Source organism: Rissa tridactyla, chromosome 9 (assembly GCF_028500815.1).
Source record: "Rissa tridactyla isolate bRisTri1 chromosome 9, bRisTri1.patW.cur.20221130, whole genome shotgun sequence".
NCBI lineage: Eukaryota > Metazoa > Chordata > Aves > Charadriiformes > Laridae > Rissa > Rissa tridactyla.
Window position 1 is genome coordinate 19,697,633 of NC_071474.1, and position 27,807 is coordinate 19,725,439.

At 40.4% G+C, this 27,807-nt stretch overlaps 1 protein-coding gene and 1 long non-coding RNA gene across 7 annotated transcripts in view; one reads left to right on the forward strand and one right to left on the reverse strand.

The window, feature by feature from the left end:
• The window catches only part of TLN2 (talin 2), a 192,677-nt gene extending 184,927 nt beyond the window's left edge, over positions 1–7,750 (forward strand). For all 6 annotated transcript variants that reach the window (XM_054213457.1, XM_054213456.1, XM_054213460.1 and 3 more), the window contains one exon: positions 201–7,750. In XM_054213457.1, the coding sequence (XP_054069432.1) occupies positions 201–329 (129 nt within the window). In that variant the 3' untranslated portion in view covers positions 330–7,750. The remainder of the gene's footprint in view (positions 1–200) is intronic.
• Positions 1,495–27,807, reverse strand: LOC128914473 (uncharacterized). The gene is made up of 3 exons (XR_008468310.1): positions 27,668–27,807; positions 7,857–7,916; positions 1,495–1,581 (listed from the first exon to the last, which is right to left on the reverse strand). It is a non-coding gene; the product is annotated as an uncharacterized LOC128914473 (long non-coding RNA).

Below are 27,807 nucleotides of genomic sequence, written 5' to 3' on the forward strand. Positions count from 1 at the left end.
GAAACAAGTGGGAATACAATACTGTTCTTGATGGCATAGTCCTGGAACCTGGAAAAATTTGAGCAATTCTTGCTGAAGTTATTGAAATTTGGTGCTTCTCTGGAGAATGCTCAGAGCCTAGCTCTGACTGATGTCACAGAGAGAAATCTTTTTTTCAGGCAGTATTCCTTGCTGTCATAATTCATGCTTCTGTTTTCTAGATCATTGCAGCCCAAGAAGAAATGCTGAAAAAGGAAAGAGAGCTGGAAGAGGCAAGGAAAAAACTGGCTCAGATCCGCCAACAGCAATACAAATTTCTGCCCACAGAGCTGAGAGAAGATGAGGGTTAACCTGCTGAGATTTTCTTCTTTTTTTTTTCTTTTTTTCCTTTTTTTTTTTTTTCCTTTTCTTGTAAAGAAATAAGCTAAAGGGGGACAGTACAGTGAGAACTGCTCTGACAACATTCTGGTATGCCAAGCACTTACCTAAATAAACTGCCTGTCGTAGCTTTGGATGAGCAGAGGGCAATAAACACTTGTTCTTTCTCATCTGGTCAGCTGAGGTGCATGATGATCAAATAATGGTACAGTGTTAGGTTCATCATTCCTGTTCCTTGCTTGACTTATATCTCAGGAGAGAATGTTTCACTTTTTACTAAAGATACTAAGTCAGTATTATTGTCACTTTCCTGATGCTTGAGGTATTTATCGTTCCTTGACTTGTTAGAAAACATTCATAATATTAACAGGAAAACAGTCAAGAAATCTTTCATATGATAAATATCACGTGAGCTGGTGGTTCTCCCCCTCCTACCCTTGTAAAAAGAAGACCAAGACAGTGAAGGACGCATGTCTGAGTGGAGAAACACGCATGAGTGTGGGTTTGAAGAAGATGCCTGTCCTCTTTCAGTGTTATATAGCTGGTTCACCCCAAAACTGGAGGAATTGTCTCTGCACCTGTTTGCACTAGTAGTATTACTCCTTACCTGATACCAACAAGCTTCTGCTTGTGCAGTATTTAGGTTTACAAAATGTGGCAATAGCCATTCTTTAAAGAGCTCAGAAAACAAAGAAATGGAAACTTTGTCACTGCCTCAGTAATAGCAGGTTCATGAAGGAAAATGCTGTTTCAATTATATACCTCTAATGTGTGACTACTTCTACAGTATTATACACACATACACATGCTCTAACATTGGACTGAATAGTTTGCATTTTGTTTTTTAATTGAAGTTATCTGGTTCGTACTGTGGGATTTCTGTTAGAATGTATGTCAGTTAAAAAAAGGGAAATGCCCAGTACAACAAAAGACTATCACAACTCTTGTTATTCTTTTAATAATTTCATTATTAATGAAATTTATAATTATTTTGTTTTGAAACCTGTGGGTATTGTAGGAGAAAAGAATAAGTGATTTACAAGTAGACCTTTCCTGTAATATATTTTTGGGAAATCTGGACTCTAGGGAGTGTGTTTTCATAGTTGGTATTGATGAAAATGTACTCACCAAGGAATTGCAGGGAAGGAACAGCAGCAATCTATCAGCAATCTTTGCCTTCAGCTGCAGAAAGGTACGGTATGCTGTCAATATCTCTGTTGTGACCTAAACAATAGCAATATGGGTAGAGTGAGTAACACATTTTACCCTGTCAAAGAAAGAACACAAATCACAGCAACTTTAACTAGCAAAAGCTAAACTATTTGACTAACTACAGGAACACCATCTCTCCTAACAACAACTCCACTCAAGCCCTCTTAAACACTAATGTCAAGTCTATTTAGGTCAAAGGATGTTGCCTCTCCAGTCCTTCTGAAGGCTGTGCTGTCATTTAGATACCTGCCAAGTACATTCAGCTGAGCCTGTTACGTTACATGCATACCCACCTAGTTGTCATTGTTGCAGAAATACTTGTCTTGTAGACTCAAAAGTAACCCCCCCCTAGTGGTAGGTTTACCAGTTTAGATAGTGCTAACTCCTCATTTAAGTTACCTGCATGAGATATAATTATCAGGAATTTTGTCACACTAGTGTTAAATATATAGCAAAAAATGACTAGAGAATAAACATTAAATTGTACGAAGATTTTTATTGTTAGAGTCTCTTCTCTGGTACTGATGTATTTCAGACTCAGTAGAGTTGCTGGAGAATCCACAATCATGAGAGGAAGAAATTGGTAAATCCTGAATGGAATCACTGGCATCGACAGATGTGCTGTGATGTGTAGCTTGTGTGCATATGCAAAGCCTTACTGTCAGACATGCAATTCCGAGTTCTGCAGTTTTCCACTTCAGCACAGTTGATTTGATTTTTTCACTCAACTCACTGTGAGCAGTGTCACAGAATCTCGATGTTAAGAATTCCTACATATACAAAAAAAAAAAAAAGCTTCCTGTAAATTTTTAGGCAGAAGGCTAAATTGGTGTTTATTGCTGTAAGACCTACACAAAGACAGCTGTGGTGATAAGGATCTTCTGCTGCTGTTGCTAGGTCCAGCTTCTTTGCAGCTTATGGCTGTTTTTTTACCTGGATAGCCTGGCATTCCCATCTTTTTTCCAAAAGATCTGCAAGATTTTTTTTTTTTTTTTTTTTTTTACTGCTTCCCTTTCAACCTACATTTAACCTATTTTGGGTCTTATTAAAGCACGAAGAAAGATGATGCTGTCCTTAGCACCATGCCAGTATTTTATTGTAGGTATAATACTGTTGTGATATGTTTTGATCAGGGTGGTATTTGCCAGTTTGAAAGAAGCCAAAAGCCTGGTCAAATGCAACTATGTATGGAAATTGTATAGCTAGAAAACTTTATCAGTATGTAGAAGGAAGAGCATGCTCAAATTGTGTTCCAGATAAATTTGTTTGGGACGTCCGTTTTAGCACAGTTAGAGACCCTTCTATTTCTGATTTAAGGCCCCCTCTTATTTGACAGAAAGTATTGTTCTTTTTTCTCCTTAGCTATGTGCTCCATAGAGGAACCACAGTCAGATGAGTAGCTGAGCTGAACAACTGAAGTATTTTTTTACTCTGAATTTTGAGTCTTCATTTGGGAAACATTAAGAGAATATAAGCTCATCTAAAGTCTTTCTATTTCAATTTTTTCTTGCTGTTAGAATTTCCAATACCACTGAAGTCCACATGTGAACGTCTGTGGAGTTTGGAACTAGTCCATGCACTTACTTGGCATGGAGACTTGCAGCAGGAAGTGACAAGTTGGAGTAAGGGATGGAAGCTAGTTAATAAGAAGGACAGATGTTTACTTTGTTCTGTTAACTTGTGAAATGGTAAACGAGCTGTTGTATCTCACCCTTCTTCATGTGGAATTCACTTTAAGGAATTGTATTCAAATTAAAAGCAAAATGCCTCAAAGTTGTTTGTGTACAAATAGTCTAGTGTTGTTTCCCCAACTGTTCAGAAAATAATTGGAACATTTTATCATTTGTTTAAACTTTTCTACATCAGAAGCCTCAAAGTAAGAAGAGTTTTAAAACAAAAATTGAAGGCGAGATTCTTGTTTCTTCTGTCCCTTTCCCTTTGATTTTATGCATCTTTATTTCTTAATTCCTAATGAAGGGATGAATACATGATCTGGAAACCTCTTCAATGTAAATGTTTAGCTCGTGAGCACATTTTTTGCTTTTAATCCGTCCAAACTGATAAGATACTCACCCCAGGAGCATGGTATGTGCCATGACTACATTTTTTCCCTATATTTTTTTTTTAATCTCTAGTTTTGGAATTATTATTAATATTTTGGTGCCTCATACTGTACAAGTTTCGTCCTTGTGTAACTGCATCATGATTAACAAAGAGAGAGCTATCTGCCCGTAACTGTCATGATTCCTGAAACCTGCTTTTCCGTATTCACAGTAGTATACATTAAGCATATTGTGGTCGTTCACGTTAAGGGAACAACACGTTTCTGTGGCACGAAGTTTATGATGCCAGATGCAGAAACTCTTTGGTCCTGTGAGTTACAAGTCTGTTACAAATTGCTGTTTTGCCTGACCGTAGGACCTGCAATGAAGACTGATAAATTAGTTTGGCTGTAGGCAGGTGCACAGACTGGGTCTGGCTCATGAGCTGCTCTTCCTTTAACGTGTGAGCCCAGTCCTTGGGCACTGCGCATCGTTCAGAGGAGAGCAGAGAGGCCTTGAGTGGATGTCGCAGAGTGCACGCAGCACTGGGTAGAGCCACACGGGTGTACTTCAGCCCAAGAGGCAACACCCCCACTTTCACCACAGTGGTCAGGGGGACACTCAGCCAAACTCACGCTGCTTTGGTCAGCGCTGGGCAGGAGGAGGACCTGGTACTGAGGCACAACACAAGCAGGTTTCATTTCTTCAGTAGCTGGTAGTTTCACTAATTCTGGCAGAGTATCCCATGTCAGCTGCTTGGTATCAGATTAGGCCCCTAAATCTGGTACTTCCTAGGTGGAGTAAAACTCAGCAGTGCTGAACTTTGTGTATTGCCTGCGTCTCCAGAAGGCATGGTAAACTGTACTAGTTTGACGTTGCTACCAGCAGGGGCTGTTTCTGGCATGACTGCCTTCATGTCAAACTGGTATCTTTTTGGCGTTCTGTGTGCTCACCAAGTGGATCCATCACCAGATGTGTACATCATGTCTCTGATCATATGGCAGCTTTCTTCTGTGTATTGTCCATGACAGAAACAAGTTTGAAGAAGCTCCTCTTTTAGGGTTGGTTACCTGAATATTTAAATGGGGACTATAGAGGCCCTGGGCATGTTTTATGATAAAATACTTTAAAATATCTATTAAAATATTATAAAATAGATATTTTAATCTATGGAAAAAAGCATTTGGCAAGTTTGCTATCCTTATTTTCTGTGCAGCATGATTTTTTATTTGTGTTGAAAACATTCTTGGCACTGCTTGGGTCCCTTTTGACCTTATCTTTCTTAACAAGTTCCTTTGCTTTTTCCTTTCTCTTTTGTTCAGAGCATTTATGGGAGCTGGACTCTTTCTTTCTCAAGCATCTTTTAACAGTATATACACTAAGTTTTCCACCTGTGCATGTCAGTTATGTCTAATGTGGCAGGAAAAATACTAATATTTGGGGTTTATCCATGCCTAACTTTGATAACGTGTATTTTATATAACAAATTATTTTATTTCCTACTGGTTATTTTCTTTAAGTATATTTATTTATTTTAAAAATTGATAGTAGGGGCTGGTGACTTCTTAGCATCCTAAAATGTCCATCCCAGGTGAAAAGGATTTCTTTTGGCATCTTTACCCATAACTAGTATTGCTAAAAAGTCAAAATCTCTTTATTGAAAATATACATGTAACATGAAGTTCAGAACTTTTGAAGATGAAAATTCACTCATGGTACCGAATCAAATGTTAATTTAGCAGGCTCAGAAGCATTTTGAAGTCTGTGGAAAAGATACTGCATTAGGACAGTGAGAAAATGTTGCTGGCTATTTTCTTAATACAGTTCTTGTTCTTCGAGTGCTGAATTTAATAATACTGGTTGGAATCATCAGTCTCACACAGGTCGATATTCAGTATTTTCTTGGCTGTTAGTTATCATGCTTTTGTTTTAGAATAATTGCCTGTACTATGTTCCATCTTCTCTGAATATGGTTCAAAAATCAGTGGGTTTTGTGGCTGTTTGTATTTTGTAAGGTGCAATTGACCAAGTAAAAAGGTTAATATAGGAGTTTCTTCCAGCATTATAGTTTATGGTCTTTGCATTCAAATTGCATTGTATATTCTAGGTTATTGATTAAAATATTTACTTGAACATAAGTCCCTGAACTGTTGACTTGATTAAGTCTTGGAAAGGGTGGCCAGATTCTGGGGCAGTGGGTATATTATAAATACATGTTTGTACTGTCTTGTACATTCTCCAGTTTGACAATAAATATGTTGCATTTTATTAAGGATGTATTGCCAGATAATAGTTTTATCAGCCTTGCTTCTGAAACCTCAACTTGACCTAAATGGGATTAAGCCTGTGCCTAAGGGATTTCCCAAGGGACGGTGTTTCAGATGTTGAGAGAGGCAGTGCACGGCCCACATGCTTTACTGGATGCTACTAGTTAGAACCGCCTTCTCCATCACATCCATCCCAAGATCACCATCGTGGGCTTCAAGTATTAAGAAGAATACTCTGCTCTTAAAAATCATTTCTTATTTGTGGTTCATAAAATGCTACAAATGAGTCACTCCTATTTAACAGATGGCAAAATTATGTTTCAGGAAGGGAGATAGTTTGTTCAAATCCACAGAGCAGGTTGCACTGAATGGAATAGCCAGTCAAGTTCCTGTGATCCAAGAACTAGATAGACCAGTAGTAGCCATATCCAGGAAAGGGTTAAAATTTATATTCCCATCTAGTTGCTAAATGCTCTACATTATTTTTTGCATTAATGTTTCTGCACTCTGTCAGTTCCAGAGAAATCAAATGCATTCTTTCTCGGTAACTGTATAGTAGAGGACTTAAACAGTGACTGTGATTAGTGCCAAGAACAACCATCTTTCACTGCCAATGCTTTAGACAAACATCCTGTCTTCCAGAGTTGAATTTAATCTGCAAGAATCTCTGCTCAGTGCCTTGGCTTTGCCTTATGTTGTAACCACTGCTGTTAAGGTACCAGCCTCAGTTCTCTTCCAGTAAGGAAGGAGCATTATCGCAGCATTTTTCTCTGACTTTTTCTACAAGAGAAGTGACAGCTTTAATACTTCGGACAAAGCTCGTGCAGCTTGTTTAACTCAGCCTCCTGCAAAATATGATGAAAATCCTGAGGCATTGGAGCCTTTAGTGTGACACTTTTAGCCACAGAACCAGTTTTGAAGTTTACTCAGATGCCTTTAGTCATCTGCAGTTACGTGAGACTTAGACATTAAGAACGCCACACTAATGATTCCAGTCTGTCTGCAATTAGTTACTTTTTGCCTTCAGCTATGTAAGCATGAGTATTTTGTCTCTTCTAAATATTTATATTTTGTTTGCATTTTTAACAATAAATGAGTTGAAATGACACTATATTTCTAAAATGCTAGCACAGTTTTTCAAGATCCAGTCTGAGGATTATGTTTAGTTCTACTTTTTCTGTGTAAATTGTTATCTACTTTCTAAAAATATCTACTTTAATAAAAAAAAGTGGTATGCATATCAAAGTTGGTGTGAAACCTCTAGTGGCTCAAGTGCATGTTAAATGCTTATACTTGAGACAATTTTTTTATCTTTTACTGAGGGGGAAAGCACGTGGTTTTACTAACAGTTTAAAGATTGTTATTTATTGTTATTTAAAATTTAATGAGTTGAAGCAATACAGTTGCTGTGGGAATATTTTCATTATGACCTAAGATGGAGGCGTGTTAGGAAACAAAATGAGTATATTCTTCAAGCTTAGGCTGAACTTTTGTCTCATGAAATCATTGGAGACTTCAGCTGAATGTTTATTTCTCTTCCCTTTTTGGTTATTGGTTTTGCCTGCATCTGGTTTTGTCTGCTTTCATCTGCTCATGTTGGCTTTTTTCCTTGAAAGTCTGTTTTGGTATATTTTTCAGTATATGCAGGTTTAGTCACAATCGTGGATTTGTGGAGAAATGCGTATGGTCAATAAATACAAATAATCACATTCTCTTAAACGGATTTGAAAATCAGTGAGTTTCAGCCACCCAGACATCATAGGAATATCTGTGTTATGACTTCAATGGAGGAGTGTTAGGAACCGAATTGGATATATTCTTTAAGTCTAGACTGAACATCGGCTTCATGAAATCAATAGTGATTTTAGCTAAATGTTTGTGTGCCGGCATAACTTCGAGTATGTTTACTTTTGTGTCATAAATGAAAGTGAGTGAGAAATTTAGTATGAACATGTTGCTGTTCTTGCTGATCGCTTACCTATATTGCTGACCTCTTCTGATCTGGGACATTGTGTTACTGCCATTTCACATAGGAAAACTGTGGGGAGAAAAAATATAAGTTCAAAAAGACCGCAGAAAAATTGGTTGTGCTTGGCTTGCAGTCCAGCGGCCATCCCCTATCATTTGGTGGTGATAAGGCAACTTAGGGTAATTTTCAAGCCCAACTACTGCTGTGACATGCCTGTGATGCTTCCAGATCCTGTAGCCCAGCAACTCAAGCCACAGAAAGAATTTTCTGCTTAGTTTCATGACTGTTCAGGAGTTATTTTGGGTCTCTTCCAAATCACAGAAGTGGCTCTTTATTACATGACCAGATCACTCATATTTTGGTTTGACTAATATCTTGTTATCTGAAAAGAGACTAGATGCAAAAATTTCTCTTTAAAGGTGTCCTGCTCCTCTCCTAGTTCTGGAAAAACTCTAAATATGCTGAATATCTCCTAGACTGATGTTTTGTAAAACAAAACAAGCTGCCAGTCCACCCATCTCAGAGGAAATCAGAGCTTATTCTGATGTTCTTCCATATCTTAAGGGTCACATCCACTAAAAAGAGAACCTTCAACCTATAGTCCTTTTTCAAAAGTATTTGCTAGTAGCAGAGTTCACACTGCTTGGTCCTCATGTAGATTCATAATGTCTATCGATGAAGATAATAGGTATTCCCTTTTATTTTGTTGTTTCACACCCTTCTTCCTCCCTGCTTAGTGCGTTGGATGGTTACTAATATACTAATTGCCTTTGAGTGGAGGGAGAGCTGCTGGATACAGAATAGATATTCTTTTCTTCTGGGACCGTAAAGCAGGCACAGGTTAGGAAGTGGCTTTGGGACTTGCAGGGAGGTCTCTCTAAGTCTAGTGGGTCACGTTATTGCAGCGGAATTGAGATGCCAGCACAGCTTTGGATATGTGTGGTTGTTTACTGGAAATGGGGCTGGCCAAACACCACAGCACAGGCAAGCCTAAATCCTCTGCTGGAGGAAAAAAAACAATTCACTGTAAGCAAGAGCAGGGGGGTAAAACATGAGATAAAAGCTTTCCACCCTTTTATAGACACAATGAAAGATACTGCTGCATCTCTACCGTGTTGCAAAAGGGAAACGGGATAAGGATTGGGTTTTCTTGTAAAGGGTAAATGCTGTGTTACCTTCAAAATCCTAGCAAAACTCTAAAAATACATAAATTGAGACAGCGAGTAGACCATTTGGGGCTTGTTTCAGGTCTTTGCTTCCAAGCAGGGATTATACTATCTGTAGTTGCTCCCTGCCAGTAAAAATGGCAGTGTTGAAAGAGTAGGTGAGACCTGCAGTGACACTATGGATGGCGAATTACAGAATCACATTTAACATTAGGTAAACTCAGATGTTGCTTTGGTCCCTTTTGATCTTGCAGACAAGTAGGTAGTGGCTTTTGAGACATCCGTGCATTTCTGAGAGTCCAGGCCACCTTCAGAGTTCAAACAGAAATACATGCTATAACTGGGGTGTGTTGAAAGCCATGACTTCATTTCTTAGAACTTTAACAGCTGTACAGCTCAAAGACAAATAACATCCCTGGCTGGTCCCTGTAATAACACAGACATCCAGAAAATGCCTGGCATTTTTTGGTTCGCTACTTGGGATCAAATTCCTCTGATTTTATTTCCCTCTGGACTAAGAACAGACTATTCTTAATGTTGCAGCCCTAAGGAGAAAACTTGCATCCAACTGCAGCTTTGTTTCCACACGTGTTATATGGTCCCTGGAAAATTCTACTGCACTAGCAGTATTTGTCCAGCCTCATGCCCAGCTCCTTCCATCGGCAGCAAGTTCCTGTTGTTTCATTTGTATTTTCAAAGAGAAAAGCATCTGTTTGCTCAAAACCCACTTGGCAGCTTTTCAGCCTCACTGCTTCCACAGAGTCCTGGGGAGCTCTGTAAAGAAGCTGGTTCCCGCAGAACTAATTCTAGGTGCCAGTTCTGAATGCCCTGATGACTTTTTTTTTTTTCCCTGCAGAAACTCGTCTGTGATCATAAGTCTTGAGCTGTCAAAGCACAGCGTTTTGAAGGGCAGAAATTCTGAAATCAAAAGGAAAAGAGAGTCTGTCCTGGGGAGCCAAAAGAAGTGTTTTATTTAAGCTTAAGAGTCTGAGACCAGATATGGCTCCTCTGCATAAACCCAGCAAGAAGGTAAGCGTAGATTTGGGAGACAGGGAGCTGTTTAAATTCACAACACTGTTGGCGTAAGATGAATTGATATGTATTGGTTCTGAATTAGTTTAGTCAGGAAGGGAATTCTGGACTCATCTTTAAGTATGGCTAGCAGGGAGTAGAAATCAACCCACTTTTGACATCAAGAATGAGAAACAGACTTACACAGCCACAGTAAGGGTTTGGCCTCAGGGCCTTTCTGTCTCTGTCCCTCACAAAGTGTTACTGAAATTTGTGGTGGGAACCCAGTGCTAGGGTTACAGGTTACTCAGCTTGAACCATTTAATCTAAACAACCGCCCTGATTACTGCAGCCTGTGGAAACTGATCTGAGCTTTCTGGGAAGTGTGTTCCAGCACAATGTTGTTTTCTCCAGTAGGACTGTATTTCACCGTGACGTGCTTCTCAGATATGCATCATGTGAGACACGCCATAAGGTCAGAGGCAACTGTGGCTCTACATGGCTGCAGTGAGTGTCTAAGCCACTTCTGCTAGCTGCTGTATCTTAAAGCACTCCCTCTAGTACAGAATCCCGGTCCTTGCTTGTGTCTGCAGTCAAGCCAACCCATGTACAAGTGTGTTGGTGCATCCAGTTAATCTCTCTGCTCTTGCAAGTACTACCAACAGAACATTGTCCAGTGCTTTGATCCAACCTACCAGTTTTAATATACTTTCTAATGCTTCCCTGGAAATCCCTGTAGGCTGTGCTGGGCGTTGTTTTTTCTTGTCAAGTCAACTGTAGTTGATTAAATCAAGAAAATGGAAATGGGGGTATATAATATTTTACAGGATTCCTCTCACGCAATCCTGGGTGTTTAGAACGTGCCCTTCACTGCCTCAGAGTCAGGTTTATGTTGAAATATTTACCCTCTCTCACAGCCTGTCCGATTCTTTAGAGCTTTTTTCTCTTATCCCTTCATTCACGTTATTCAGTACCCAAAATCAAATATAGAGGACTGGGTAGAAGGGAAGGGCATTTGCGTGACAGAGCCTGCAGACAGAGTGTGGTTGCAGCAGAGTCTTGCTGCTGCTGCTAAATTGCTTCAATGCTTCTGCAGCTCACTGCTGCTTGCAGGGGTCACCTTCCACCAAAGCCTGAACTGCTGTTGAAAGCTGCATTTCCTGCTCCACAGAGCTCTCAACCAAAGCAGAAATCAAAACAAGAGCAAACCCAGTGTGGACTCTGGCAAGAATCACCCTCTCTTCATATATAAAAGGGAAGCATTTAGCCTGACCTCATAAAAGACAGAACTTAAAGGACCATTCTACACTTTGAAATCTTACCCTCGATGGCACGGAAACAAAACGCTGACTGGGGAATTTCAGCAGCTCGTTTCACGTTCTGCTCAGCCCACTGTACTTCCTGAGCATGAATCGGCCATTGCATCATCCCAGGAAAATGAAGGTTATTGGGTCACTGGCTGCCCTTATAATCTGCTCAGTAAGGAATTTCTCAAGGGTATAGACCAGTGCCCAGAATAACATTTAACAAGGTCTGGAAAATTATGCCTGCTACAAGTAGAGACCTCTTAAAAGTTTGCAGGAGGCCTACTGTTTGGATGAGTTAGCAGCACACTCCCCTCTATAAACATCACTTAAAACAGCTGCTTCCAGGAACCACGGAGAGAAATAGCTGAGGGAGAGTCCAGATGACTTTGCTAGTAGCTTAGTACCTTTCTTAACGTATGAGCCTGTGCTAAACAGAGAGAAACTGGTGTCAAAATTTTCTTGATCCTATTTGCCTCCAGAACGTCAGGCATACTACATTCTCTTACACAGCCACTCACTCTACGTCCAAACTGCAGCCTGGAGTGCAGATATGGCTGAAACTTCATGAAAAACAGTGCTGCCTCTTCCATTGCAAGTGCTGCATATTCTCTGTATGTGCGGTATATGAGCCCTTTCTTTTGAGGGACAGAACAGTATCTCCTTTCTCTGAATTGCGTAACAGACCATAAAGGACAATTCAATGGCTCTTTTCTCCAATTGGATTGCACCATTTCACCAGGGATCCTGGGATCTGAAGAAACCTCCCACCCACTGGACAGAAGCCATGACAGATGAGATTCAACTTACTGAGAGCAGAAAAGTGCAAAAACCCAAATAGGTTGTGCTGTGCAATCTCAGGTGCTCTCTCTACTTGCTCTGGTGATGATTTGACTGTGAGCTTGGAGGCTTTCCCCAAGCGGTTCTGCAGCACTCCTCTTCACTCAGCTGTGCCTACTAGTCCTGACAGTTCCTGTATGCCTGCATGAATGACCCGCTTCTGCTGTCTTTGCACTTGGTCACTGTGGGGGTGTTTGACTGGGAAGCATTTCCTGCCCATGTTCATCTGTTCTCACTCTCTCCTTGCCCACAGGAGAGAGGCGAGTTGATGAGGAAGTGATTGTTCTTCTCCAGGAGGTGTTTCTGATTGCTCCCATTTGTGTCTTGTGAAGTCAGCTGGTCCTATGCCTAGAAAAGCTGCTGCTTGTGTTCCATCACCTGATCCCCCACAACAACTACTGTTCACCTCTTCTTTGGCAAGCAACGCTGAACCGTATCACAGTTTTTCTTCAGGCAAAGTGTGAAACTGCAAATATACTAGTGACCATAATTCCACGCAGCATGCTTGTACTACATAGATAGATGAAATGTCTATAGAGAGAGAATGATCAAAGCTTGAAAATATTTGTGGAATAATTTCTGGTTAACAATCCCATTTTTATAATGGGTAACATATGAGAACAAAAGGTGCAGGGGAACATAGACTTTGGAAAATGGAGCTTAATACAAAATTATATATTGCGTATTGTTTTTAAAAAAACAGTGTAAGTAGTGCTTAACTGTGATTAGAAGAAATCTAAAACATCTGCAAGAACTCTTAAATAAACCATGGAAAGTGGGAAGAATGCAACAAATGTTGGGAAATGAAAGAACAAAGAGCTGGATGGAATTTATGCGTCTGCCTGAATATGCAAAGCTTTCCCCCATACTTGTCACTACTGCTAAGCAGAAATTGTGCTTTCACTATTTCATTGTGCAAAACTTCCGTTAAATAGATGTTAGATTATCTTTTAAATTACTTTCTCTTTATTTATATCCCCTAAATACATTTGGGTGAAGTAGATCAACCAATGAACATTGCCTTCTTGAAACATACCTTGGAATAGCCGACAGTTCAGATCCAACATAACACTTACCCAAACTTAGCAGCAGCAGAGCTAGGCACCGTTCCTGCCCCCTTCTTGTGGAAAGAGTTCTACCCGCACCTCTAAAATCCACAGAACCACAAGAAGTAGAACCAGTGCCCATCAGGCATGGGGACATGGGGAAAAAAAATATTTCACGTATCTGTAGGGAACTCTTCCTATAATCTGGGAAAAGGTTTGTTTGCTTGTTTTAAATTAAAAAGGTACCCTTCTTCAGGAGCCTAAAGTAAGTAGGATTTGGGGGGAAACACCTGCTTTGGCACAAAACACTGAACTGTGTTGTGGGAATGGTCAACAAAATAATGTCTCTTAATTTAATTTTCAAATTGTGGCAGACATTTCTGTTTAAACCATTTTTAAAATAAGATCTATTCAGAACAGTATTGCGTGGAGGCCCAGGAAGTGCAGTGATAGAAAGCTCCTTCCCTTTTTCCCTCCCCCAAATTCAAACTAAAGTGTTATAATTTTTCTCAATCTTGCTATGTTTGGCTCAGAATCAACTGCTGTCACCATGAAAAGAAAACAAAATAGGTGAAATTTCTCAGTTGTGATAACCTGCAGCATTAGCTGTAACAAAGAGAAGGGAAGGTCTTCCTCGGAAATATTTTATGCTTCTGGTGTCCAATCTCTCATTTAGGACTAATTTGAGTAACCCTATGCTACGTTGCTGTGAGAAATCCAATGCTCTATAAATGGAAGAAGGTGACACCAAGTCTATGTATTCCTTCTTGTCAGGATAACAAAGGTACAGATCGTTGTTGTGATAAGGCAGGCAGAGATTCACTTTGTACACAAAAATGAAATTGTGAACCCTTTTCTCCATTGTCAGAATCATGGGGACTGCAGTACCACACAATACACTTCTGTCCTTATTTAGCTTATCTGCTCTGCCCACAGTGAAGCACTGACCACTGCAAATGGCCTTTAACTGCTAAATTGGATACCAGCAATTGTCTTGCAGCACCAGGGAGCTCTGCACAGCTGTGAAACCCTTCCAAAAGCAGGGCTGTGTAGACTTGCTCCTTCACATGTGCCAACAGACAGAGCCTCTGGCAGGGGTTCAGTTGTGCTAGTGCTGGAGGAGCCTCCTCTAGCTATCACACTGGAACTTTCCAAGCCATCATCTTAATTAAAATACAATAATAAAATAAAGACGGGGGGGGGGGAGCGGGAACAAACAACACAGCAACTACTTGTAGCTTTTGCAGTAAAAATGCAACATCAAAAACGTTCTCTGTTATAATCCAGTTCTTGTGTGTGATGATGAAAACTTGCTGTTACTCAGGCACTTATCTGCGAAAGCATTTTGGTATGCTGCAGCAGTACCATATTTGGCCACTTCTCTTCATAGTCCCTGTCTGGTTGCAGAGAAGGCTTTTGCATCCTGCTAGCATTCCTGGACAGCTGCTAACTGTGCATTAGAAAGCTCTGCTTTCGATCTCCAGAGTTGTCAAACAACTTTAAAGAGATGCTGACTGTTTTGAAAAAGAAACAGAAAAAAGGACTTTTAAAACAGCTGAAGTCAGTCTCTACGTACTTCTCCCCCACCCAGGTAATAAAACACTTTTAGGGGCTGCTCCAAATGACAGTAGTGCATAGTAATCTCTGAATTATCTGAGCCCCAAGATACTCCACAGTTTGTGCAGCTAAAATTTTCTTAAGTGTTGTAATTTTTTCCATAGATTTGAGCATTTAAGCTTCCTTCCCTGGTAAATTTGGTGTGTAAAGAAAAGAGGGAGTCATTCAGCAGCTTGTCATAGGGGAAGGCCTGGAGCAGCAGTATGTCACATTGAATGGTTTTGAGGAATCATTTTTAGCAACTCATTGGGATCACTAAATCCCTGAGGAAATTAGGGTGTATGCTAGGAAACAGAGCATCGTATTTTGGGGCTAAAGTGTTCGACAAAGAAAGGAGAAAATTCAGAATTCAACTACAGCAGTCTTAAAGCTTTCCATGCTAAAAAGGGTAAGAGATGGAGACAGGGCAGAGAAAAGTAAGTACCAAGTGTATATAAATCTGTTCATCTGCCCCTAAAGTCTAATGGAAAACAAAGCTGGAGACTAAGAAAACCTCATAGATTTTTTTGTCCTTAATAGACCGAGTTATTACTCGGATGTCTCTTTAAAAGTCATATTCAGCTTTAGAAATAAATGTCTACTGGCCAATATTCATACCAGCCACATTTCTGGTAGCTGTTTGATATTTATTGGTTGCTGTAGTTCCCAGGAGGCCCAGTTGGCTTTTTCTAAGTGGATAAAAGTTGAGTGTTTTTCTGAAAGAATGGGAGAGATCTGACCATGAAGAGCAATGTCTCGATTCTGTTGCTCCAGGGTACAGCGCTGAGAAAGGAGTCACTGTCTAGGACTATACTCCCATTAGGATGCAAGCCCTTCTCAGTCCTCTGGAACTACACACGTCAATCAAGCCTGGTGTCTTCTCAGCACAGGCTGGTGTCACAACTCTGGCAGCAGCCAATTCCATGTGTCTCAGAGGAAGGACAAAGAAATTTTTTGGTGATTTCTTCATGAGCTAAACGTTGTAAGTAAGCACGTTTGACTCCCTTCCTTCTTTTGGGGTGGGTTCTGTGCTGTCATCTGTGATTCACAAGGAAAGAGAACAGCAATTTAACAATGATCCCATCTGCACTGCTAATCTTCTCCAACAGGAGTTCCCTTGGCTGAGTCAAAATTGTAAGGTGGCACTGGTAGCTTCAGTGTTACACCTGAAGAGTTTTGGCCCCCGTAAGAACCATGCAGTTGAAAAGGCTAATGACTTTCTTTGCTTTTCTACCCCAGAGCAGTTTTGAAAGCCTCCCGCTTCCAATAGTGGATGACGTAGTCTGATGCCCTAGGGAGTAGCTTTCCAAGAAGATTCTGCACCCTTAAATACTGGATAAAAAGATGCACTGGGCCTATAAAAAGTATTTGAAGGGATGGGGTTTCTCATTTGGTTGGTTTGGTTTTCTTTAAACTAAACAAAAACTACACAGAGTGGTCTCTTCAGGCATAGGGAAAGTCTGGCTCTAGAAAAAGGAATTATTATTTCACCATAGAAAAGGTGACACGTGTTGTCCTGTCGTCTCATAGCAATGTTAAGTTTTGTGGCCATCTATAAGTTTGAACCTGAAGCTTCACTGAAACAGACATTTGTAGGATTGCCTTATTATTTAGATAGATACATAGATAGATCTGAAACCAGGTTATGTTTCTTTACATAGAAATGCCAGGGGTGTTGGGAAATTTCCAGTAACATGGTGCACCAGTGCAGAAGTCTTCAATTTCAAACACTCAGTTCTCAGACTGAAGGCAGAGTTGGTGACAGAGCTGTGAGCTGTCTGGTCTGGTCCTGCGCTACCCAGTCTGTTACAGATGCTCCAGGATGTGCTCCACAGCTCCATGCAGCTCTGCCAGGAGACTGACATGCCTACAGGCTTTGAAGGGGAAGAGGATAGAAACACAGTGCCTGTCACATGTAAGATTTCAGTACTCTTCTGTCTTTGCAAGAGACAAAGGGGTAGTGCCTCTGAGGGATACAGTGTATCTTGGCCTAGAGGTATCATAGGGTAGCACTTCTGAAAGTACAACGATAAATTTGAATGAGTCTTAATAATAGCTATTGCATTCTGAGAAAATTCCCACTCCTTGCCTTGAAGCCTGAAAAACTTATTGTGTTAGGGTTTTTTAATCTTGCCATATTTTCTAACTAAATATCTAATGAGTTTCTTTTTTGTAAGAAGCTGGGTGTTGTTCTTTGTATTCTGGCAAAATTCCAAGCTGAATAATTGCATTCTTAATTCTCACTACATTTCCTCCCCTCAGCAACAGTGGCGTGGTATGGTGCTCTACATGGAGCTCTTCAAGTGGCGGCTTGTCAGAAGTATCACTTGGAGCACAACAGTTCTAGTGTGCAAAGTGTGTTAGAATCAAAAGCATTGAAGAAGCATCAGCTATTGTTTTCAATCAATAAATATCCTACGGTTTGAACCAAGATTTTTCATCCCAACGGGTTTCAGAGCCTCCCACGGCAGGGAGAGGAGCTGCACTCTTTTTAGGTTTCCCAAAGAGACTAATCAAAGCTGTAAACCCACCCTTACAATTCCCTCCGTTCCTTCCCTTTATGTGTTCCTGTAGATGCATTCACTGTCAGTACGGACTCTCCTTGTCTCCTTTGAGTCCACTGCAGTGATAAAGGCAAACCTCCAGTGCCGCACTGGAGATGGTGTCTCACCCAGGAGATTATGTTAGCCCGTTTGATACCTCATCCTCCCAGAGACTTCCTGTATGACTTCAGACAAGTCTTTTAGCCTCGTTACTTTCTACCCCATCTGTAAAATGGGATAATTGCATAGAAACCTCACAGGGATAGATGGCAAGATTAAATGCACTAAAGACTGAGAGGTGTTTTGATATTACACTGGTCTAGTTCCTAGAGAGGTTTGCAGGGATGTGAATACGAATCTAAGATGGAATGACATCAACCAATTCTCCTGCAGAAGAGGGATCCCAGTGGACCATGCTGGACTGTCAATTTGCCGTTTTGTTTAATGTTTGTTCATATTTTCTGAAGGAGTTCAAAGCAGCCTCTAATTTGTACTCATGTTTTTATCTCTACAGATAATTGCAGGTAAACAGGATTGGGAAGGACATCTTAGCCCGGTGCCATTCTATCTAGGCAACTATATTGGAAGCATTTCTACAGCACGCAAGATGACTACCAGGTCAGTGTGAGAGAAGAGACTGCTGTACTAGTATTACTCAGGAGAGTCCCTATTTCTATTTGCCAAGATTTGAAAACTTAACTGACGGCAACACTAGCAAACTGAAGCTTGCTTCCTACCAGACAAGGCTGTTAAGAGTATCTTTATAGAGGGAGCACACAACACTGGTAGGATCATGATAAAAATAACGCCAAGTTATCTAAACTAATCCCTTGTCAAATTCCCTAGATCCTTTAGGCAATGTGTGTGTAGTTAAGATGTTAATTGGTATGGGAATGTGTTGGGTAAGTTACAGCAGTTATTGCTGTTGGAGATACGCTTATCATCCACAGCTCAGTAACACACTTTGTCTGGCACTTGCTGGTGTCAAATGCTTCAAATGTATTACTGGGGACAGCAGCTGCCTAATCTGCTAGTTGCGAATGTTACAGGCTACTGATTGTCTGCATGTTTTCTCCGTTGAGATATTGTGTGCCTTCTGCCAGGACTAGGGGATCTACGTACCCCAGAAACCAACAAGCAAGCAGCAGTGACATTCCTGGTTCCCTGCTTTTTAATTTTCAGACAATATGTTCTGGACCACAAGGCTAAGAATCTAAAGCAAGGAAAATTCCCCACCCCTGCAAGGATGGATGGTTTGGGAACATAAATAAGTTAGGAATGACTAGTTTTGAATGAAAGTAGCCAGATGGCTTTTCGTCCTTTCCCCGACTCCTCACACCAACATTAGTCATATGGAGGAGCACTGGAGTGCAAATGTGCCAAAAAGGAATAATGGCCATTTTGGGGTAAGATTTTTGGCAAGATGTTCAACCGGTGTAAACTGAAATGACTTCATTAGAATCATCTTAGCACAGATCATGTTAGTTTATGCCATCCTGGAGATCTGACCCACTGAATCAATCCTTTAGTACCTGCTCTTGAAAGAGAAAAGGAAAATGTAAACCAGATTTTGGACAACACAAAGAAGAAATCCACTCAAGCCTCCCATGTCGTTAGTGGGGTTCAGAGGAAAAGTGCAGGGCCACTGGCCAAATTTGGTAACTCCTGCTTCTTTGAAAGGCAGAAGCAGTTTCAACAGCAGAGAAAACATAGCCATGCAAATTTGTGGTACAGCACAACATTCAAACCACAGGCCCTTTTGCTTTGACCAAATGTACCCCTCCCTTAGCACAGCTGGTGCCTTCAGAAATGCATTGAAAGCTACAGAGAGTCTCCTCCCAAGCAGCTGGTTTGCTGGGACACAGTTCAATAACAGTTATGTTTATCAGCATCTTCTTCCAGTTCCCCTGCTCCTTCACATACATTGCCATTTGCCAGGTTGGGACTCTTTCTTTGTGATTAGTAACTACTTTGACATTGTAAGGTTACAATTAAACAATACAGTCAGCAGCACTGCATTTAGAGCAGTCTGTTCAGATGTGGGAGACATTGCTCCAAATTCCTGGCTGATTCCAATACTGCAGGGACTTGAAACTGAGTTTCCAATGTCAGAAGTCAATAGCTATTCCTGGGTAAGTATGTATGTCCAACCTCGGAAACAGGCATGTAAATATAAACCATAAGCTCAGCAACACAGTGTTATCCTGCAAGAAATGTCAAATAATCTGCAAATACCTCTTTTTCCTTGTTCGCATCCATAGGCCAGACAGAGCTTGGGGCTACTTAATCATCCAATCTGCACTACCATCTGTTGCTATAAAAGTTTTTGTAATGTTTGGTTTCTATTCTGCATGGGAATCCAATATCCTTAAACTCCACTGGAACTGATATGAACAAAAGCAGGAGGCAACTTAGTGGGTAAAATTCCTATTACCAGTAAGCACAAGGTTGGTTGAAATCACGTGACTGATGTGGAAAGTTAAATATGTGTTGAAAGCTACTGTTCAGCTTTACTAACAATGCAGCCAGGATTCTCATTTTAAGTAATGGGGCCTGTATATTTTAAAATATAGTTTGGAGAACTAAATTCTTTCAGATTTCAGGAATGTCTTGGAATTCTATAAATCATATTATCTTTTTTTGATAGCTCAAACAGCATGCACCCAAAGATTGTCTTTCATTAACACTTCCACAGCTAGCATTCCAGTTGTGCTCTTGCCTCAGCAGCAGAAATCCAACAGTGATAGTTATCTCCATAATTTTGTGGGCACAACCAGTGCACAGTAGGATAATAAGTTTTGCAATAATAAGGCATATGTGTAATGCTGTTGCCAGGTGAGCTGCCAAGGCAGCTTTAAAATAACTCCAGACTAGTGGCTTTTGATTAAAGCTCCATTTTCTAGCTTATTCTGGTGTCCAGAGAGAAGCACTCCAAATCTTACATCATCTTGCTGTCTGCCAGATCCTGCTTACTGTTGCCACTTGCCTCTCAAACAGCCAAACCTCTGTCCTCTTCAGTAGCTGGTGGTAGCCACCAAATGACCATATGGGGAGCTAGGAAAGAGGCATTTGAAAAAAGAGCTACTCAAGTTGCCTAAAAATTCTCTGCCGGTCCTGGAAAACTCTGTCAGCTGAAGGTTTTGGCAATGCCTGTGCTGTGCTTGGGAAGCTTGGATAGTTGAATTTAAACCACAGCCTCAGTTCTATCTGCTTCTGAAGCAGAGTGGTAATAAGAGGGAGAAGTGTTTGCCAAATGGAGCAAAACCCCCTTAATTCCCAGTGGCTGTGTACAGCAGGAATAATCTGTCCTTTGAGGCGTATCTTTAGCCAAAAGGTGATTGAATCAGTTATTTTTTCACTTTTTTTTTGGGGGGGTGTTAATATTCCCATGAACTATTGCAGTAATAAACAGGGGTTTATGGCGTTCTGATATACACCAGGCATCCCGGTGCGTGAAGTTTACCTAAGTACATGGCATTAGGATGCCCAGTAGTAATGCTGACAAGACTAAACCATTGCATTTGTGGTGTCTTGAGCTTACAGGGTAAGTAACTTCAGATGATCCCTCTCTTCCCACTCCTGACTGCTGTGGATCCTGACTGTTGCAACTTTCAGGCAGTTTTGAGATCTGGGATTTTATTTTCTTTTCTAAATAATCAGGCCAGCCCTGGGCATCAGAATTTATCCTACTGTCCTTGGCATTGATGTGGCAAGGTATTTGCAATGATGGATCAGAGATATCTACATATATATATACGCCGTCTCTTGGGACAAGGCAGAGTATCTTGATTCATAGGTAATATATTATTCTGCAGTTGTTTCCTTCAATGATGGAAAAATTCTTCTGGTGAGGTACTTAAACACAGATTTATTTTTTTGATGGAAGTTAACTGAGGTTGTGATTCCAAAGGCCCAGAAACACTGTGTGTAATGAAACTTTGGCAAAGGCAGTTTATACGACTCTGGCACAGAGAAGCTTGCATCTATAAAAGGCAAGATCTGTCCTTTGTTTATTCCCTAGTAAATCAGTGAAGTATGTCATGGTATTTTAGCATCAACTTAGCATATTTTATTTTCCCTTCTAATTTACAGGCCAGTGGAAAATAGAGACTGACCAAGTCGACTAATGACTTAGAGACTGTTCGTAGAAAAGACTGGAAAGCAAACAGTTTCTCAGCTCTACAGACAATGGGCAGCACAGTGCATTTATGATGTCGTATTACAAGCTTCATGTGCCGTAAGAAAGCTAAATATGATTTAAAGCCACACTAGCAAGCAATAAACTTGAAACAGCATTTAAGCACAAGGGAAAAGTCAGGCTGCATGTAGCCCAGAGAAATTACTGATATAGACAAGATATCATTGACATCTAATGGTACTGAAGGTTTCTCTGCAAATGGTTATCAGAAGAATGGTACAGCACCGACTGCATCAGCCATTTGCACTATGCACTGCCAGTGGGATGTAATATGTATTTTCATTAGCTTTTTAATTTAGATAGGGATTGTATTTTTGATGTGAATCTCTCTGTTAATCTTAGTTCCTTGTGGTTTTGTTTTTATTGTTGGGTGGCCTCAAGGCACACAAACTGGGTACCTTTTAGATGAAACCAGAAGATTTGGTCAGATCACAAATAGGCATTCAGTCTACACAAGACCCAAGAAAGTCTGAAATAAAACTCCCTAAAGTGTATATAGGGCAAACTCTGGTCCTTAGTACCAAATTACTTGCTCTATGGATCTGTTACTTTTACATCACACTATGAGTACACACGCACATATACATGTACACGTACATATTCAAATAGCTTCCCTGGGTCATGCTTTTAGATTTATTGAGTTGGATATCTAGCTAGCACAAGTCAGTGACATTTCACTGAAACCTGCTACTATCAGTAAATAGTATTTCCTAAATATTTCAGTGGCTTTATAGTCAGCTAAGTTTGCCAGCTACTGTCCCATGTTCTTTAAAATATGAGCTGCAGCAAGCCCAAGGATAGATAGCTGGAGCTGTTCTAAGTAGCAGGATTCCCAGTCCCAAAGCTCAGGAAACCTAAATTCAAATAATGTGGTTGGCAGAGAAATATGTGTTCTGATTGTTTCTTCACACTTCACCTTGACATGACCAGCAGATTGTATAGCTGTCCATCTCTTTGTGTGGACTGAGATCGGTAGTTCAGTATAATGTTTCTTCAATCTCTCATAAAAATACCCATTAAATGGATTAATTGCATGCAAAAATGAATGCCAAGATTAAACTCTGTCACAGGAATACTAGATAACCTTCAGAAGGAATAAAAGTATTTCCATATTAAGGGACATATTAAAATTAAAACTCACAAAATGGGATTTTAGAAATAGACGAGTTAATATTTGTCATTAGTGCCTACTTACATGAACAAGAGCACATTCACTGTCCTTAAAAAGGGAAGTTAACATTGGCAAAGGAAATGTGGGAAGATGTGAGACCACACTTATAAACGGGATTAATGACAAAAGACCACAGCCTTGCTTTCCCTAAAGTTTTCCGCAACAGCCGGCTTTGAGGATACCTGTTTAACTACAGATGTAATCTAACTTGCTCAGAGGTTTACAGCTTTTTTCACTCAGACTGCTATGGAGAAATACCTTCAAAAAATAATTTCAGACAGGAAGAGAAAGAAAGTGGTAAAAATGAAAATTTCCATCATAGTATTTTGGTACAGTTTTGGCTCATCTTGTCATTGTCTAGGATGAGATTTCAAATACTCTCAATATGAGAAGGGTAACACGAGACAGTGTTCACTCACACTTCCTTATTCAGCTTGAGAGAGCAAGAGAGCAGCCAGAACCTCGACGCAGTGAGAAATCCCAAGTATGGCTATGAAATCGTATCCGCCAGGACTGACTGCAGCTGTGAGCTCAGCCTGATGCTTTTGCCTCTCTTCAGAAGCTGCCTGCCAAGACCTATCACTCACACTGGTATCCTAAAGGCAGGACGGAGGGCTGTATGACTCTTGGCGCTCTCATTAAGACTGAATTCCATCAAAGGATGCTGTTCCCTTATGTGCGCATGTTTGCCATTTGCTCGCTTTCATGACTGTGTGAGTTGCCATTTCTGGTAGCTGTTTCACTTGTATTAAAATAAACACTGAATTACGTATGCAGCCAACAACAGCTTTAACGTAGGCAGGCACCCTTTTAACATTCAGAGAGGGGAGAATGCACAGGTGGAATGAACCATAGCTGTCTGTAAGCTCTTTTTCCACCATAGCAATTGTTTTGAAGTGGGAGTGATCTCCAGGGATGCTCTAACTTCTGCGCATGCCTGTGTCAACTATAAAAAACACCTATATCTTCAGGATCCTGGAGAAGTGTGAAGTCATGGACACCCCGGGCCTAATTCTAAAGTAATTTAGCCAAGCATAATTGGAAGTAATTCAACTGAAGTCTGTGAAGTCATCCTGGCATGAAATGGCTTGTGAGATCAGAATCAAGACTTTCCCCTTGTCATTAAGGCATTTTAACTAGAGCTACTTCTGATCACAAGGGAAGTAAAATAAAAACAAGGGCAAACTCTGCCTCAAGCAAACATCCTGAAAGACTTGGATTTCTTTTTCTACTTTAGGAAAGAATGAGCTCATTTCAAATTTAAACCGGGGAGAGCCTGCTTCTGAATCAAGTGTTAGAGGTCCTCCACTCCACTATGAGTTCCAGTCAAGTTACCATTTACCTTAAGTGACATTTGGCTAAATACTTAAAGATCTACTAAAAATCACACAGTCTACGTGTGATTACTAACTATGCAAGGGAATTGCATTTGGTAAACATGCATACAGTTATCTTGCAGGTCTCCTTTCCTGCTAGTGTAGAACTTGCATCCCATTTCTATGTATTGTTGCTCTTCTACAGAATCCAATATGACTTATAAAACCTTCTGCTCTTTTTCATCAAGCTTTTGCTGAACTTCTCTGCTCTTTCTCAGAATGGTGTTTTTATTCCTTCAATGGCAACAATTATGGTTGTTTACACATTCTGAGAGATGGTCACCCTTCCAGGAGTGGCATCCAATCCTCTCTGCTTGCTATCTGTCGCTATCAAAACCAGTATTAGCATTCCAGTGGTCCTAGAGGCTCCACAGGGATCAGCTAAATCCAAGAGAAGTCAGGTTTCAGGACAGAGGCCGTTTCAGCTCTCAATCTGACTGTAAGGACCTTGGAGCCACACAGCATGGGCCACGATGAATAATACAAGCACATGTACTGCACAAACCAATGTTAAGAGAAAAGCTTAAAAGCTTTTTGAATGCCCCTAGTAAATCCATTTGGTTTAACTACAATTACCAGCCAAAACTGAGATGGGGAAAAGAAAACTCAGAATACCAGGACTTGCTAAAAGTCAGAAGGTAAGCAGAAAGCTGGATTTGGAGCTGAATCTCAGTGCATGTTTCCAGGCCACTATCTTACCTATTAGCCTAAGAATAATCATAGACATGTCATTCTCAACTATGTATTTATATTTTCTGTTAACTAGTTCAGTCCCTTTTTTTGAACAACTGTTCCCTCAATCAGGACAGCTCCACAGTTTGGATGAAAAGCCACCCACAAGTGTATCCCAACTGGAGCTGTGGTAATTAAACTCAAGTAATTAAGACATTCATGAGTGGCATGTGAAACCTCTGGAAATTGGCAATAATTTTTTAATTTTTTTTTTGTGCAGGCTCACGTCACAGTGGGATGGAAGGCAGAACCGCTGCGTGTTTGCGTGCATATGTGGAGAGTTCACTTTGGCTTTCTCTGGGAGGAACAGATCAGTATGCAAATGTCAGCTTCCTAATTAAGCCCTACTTTCATGGGTTATTAAACAAACAAAAAGCCCACAAAATAAACCACAAAAATATTTTGAAATGGTATTACCAATTTAAACTATTTTTGAGACCAGAAGAAAAGTACTGTCATGTTAGGTTGTATACCAAGCTTTCATCAGACACAATTTAAATGCTAACTTATTAACCCCTGTACAACTGTATTTATACTAGAAATTGCATTTGACCCTTTCAAAGAGGTTCAGATGTGTGCCACACTCGGTCCCATGGCACTATGGATACACTTGAAACTATAGAAATGTTGTTTAATTCTTCCATTTAGCTTATGAAACTTCTGTGGATTCAATGTGCTGGACTTTAGCCCAGACTTTAATATTCAGTCTGAAGCCTTACAGGGAGAGTTCTGGAAAATGCTTTTGGCATTGACAGACTTCTTTCTTACCTGCCCATATTAGACCAAAGAAATGCTGGCAAAAATTATGACTCAGGCATTCTGAAAACTCCAGAGTGTAAGAATGTTGGATATATTCAACCCAGTCATGGTGTAAAAAGGAAGGGGAAAAAAACCCTCTTAAATCCCTAGAGTCCAGGTATAAATCATAGAAGAAAGTTCTTGCCAGCAAACTGAGAGGCTAACTTCATGAATTATGGAATAACAAGACTTCCCTTACTTATTTACGTCTCTCTTCTAAAACATAACTTTATCCTCCATGTCAACTGAAGTCTTTAGCTCCTGCAAGTAGAAGGTTAGCTGGTAGACCTGAGGAGGATCAATCTCAGCAACATAAACAGGCCAAGCCTGATTTTTCCTTGCAAACATTTTCTAGACTCCAATAGTAAAATTCTAGGGAACAGAACCTATCTAGTGTTGTTAATTAAAATTTAGCTATATAAGATGATTGACTCATTACCTAAAACCTCAAGGAGTACCCTACTGCAGTGATATTGGTAAAGAATAGTGGGCTAGAGACCAAAGCTTTCCTTTCAAAAAGAGTTCTTACCCCGTAACGATTCAAGTTCCATTTTCTTAGCCCTACTGCCAGGACCTAAGGAAGAGGCAAGAAAACAAAACAAAAACAAACACAAACAAAAACAAACAAATAAAAGCAAACAAAAAACCAACCAAACAAAAAAAAACCCAAAAGACAAGTAGTAGTTCTGCTTATCAGTAATACAGTAAAAAAACCTTAGTCCTAATATAAATCCAGAAAGACGCTATTTTATAGAGTGGTTTGGACACATGCAGTGCACATGCAGAGATTTCCTAAACTGGAGACATGCGTTAGATCCCTGATGAAAGATGTGAAACACTGAAAACACTTATTTTTCACTTTGCATGAGTTCAGTCTAGAAACATACTGGGTTTGTTAAAGCCTGCATGCAAGTACTCGGTAGTGCATCACACAACCAGTGGGGCTGCAGCTCCGATGAGCCCAGGAGCTCTGCTCACATTCTTGAGTGCCATCTGCTGGCACCTTGTCCTTTATCTCCCCTGGACACATAACCTGTCATCCTCCCAGAAGCTGTTCAGCATCTCACTGGATCGGCTCCTGTGAGACAGAAGGTTATCCAAGGGTTTTTAAAAATGGAGCTGACCTGTATCCCCATGTAAACTTTGGACCAGAGGCCCTGAGCAGCAATGCTATAGGGATGGAAAAGTAGTATATGTAGCACTGGACTATGGTTTGCACAGGGCAAGGTTGAACAAATTGTGTGATGCTGCCTTTGAGGCTAACAAAAGAGAGAACGTGGAAGGCTGACAGGCCCTTATCTAGTTAGAGTTGTTTGCTCGCCTCACTTGAGAACTATGGGAGTATATTGCTATTTTCACATAATACTCTAACAACTTTTTTTTTTTTTTAAAGTCACTGTAAGTCACACTACCTCTCTTACTTCTGTCAGTAAATTCCGTATGGGCATGTTTGGGCACAACTGTTTGTAAAATTGCACTTAATAATGAAAAAATCTCTGTATTTTGGTGTTAAAACTCTTGCCTACCCTACATTTGCAAGAGGTTTGTATTCCATAATTCTACAGCTACCGGAAAACCAGATTCTCTTCTGCACAGATACTGGGTTTAGTAACCCTAATACTATAGAAAAGCTTTAATTTTTGTTGGTCCTGACATTAGACAAGTCTTTACTCAGATTTGCACGGTGGGCAGCAGATAAATACCTGATATTGTTTCAATGGCTATTCTACCAACTCTGAGGAGCCGTTGCTGTTCTTTCTAAGCTAGCCAACTAGGTGAATATAAATTTGTGGGTCATCATATTGCTCTAATATGAGCAGATGATTTAAGTAAAATTTTTTGAGCTGCCACACATGATCAAAACTCTGTGAAAGTTCAGGACCCTTAAAGTGAGGTTTATCCTACCTCACAGGGAACAGACACAGTCAAGTAAATTACTCCAGAGCAGAGAAAGGAAAGAAAGCTAGGCTGATAGCCATTGTCTCAAGTTTATACAGAACAAATCATGGGATTTCTATGTCTGGTATTCAAAATCTTACCTCGGCTGTTATTTCTCTGCAGGCAAGTGTCTCAGAGGTGACTCCAGGTGAGCTGGGTTCTGGGCTTTGCTCCTTGCAAAGCATCTTTTACCTGATGGGGGCTTGGACAGGCAAGCATCGGCTCATCTCACTAAAGCAAG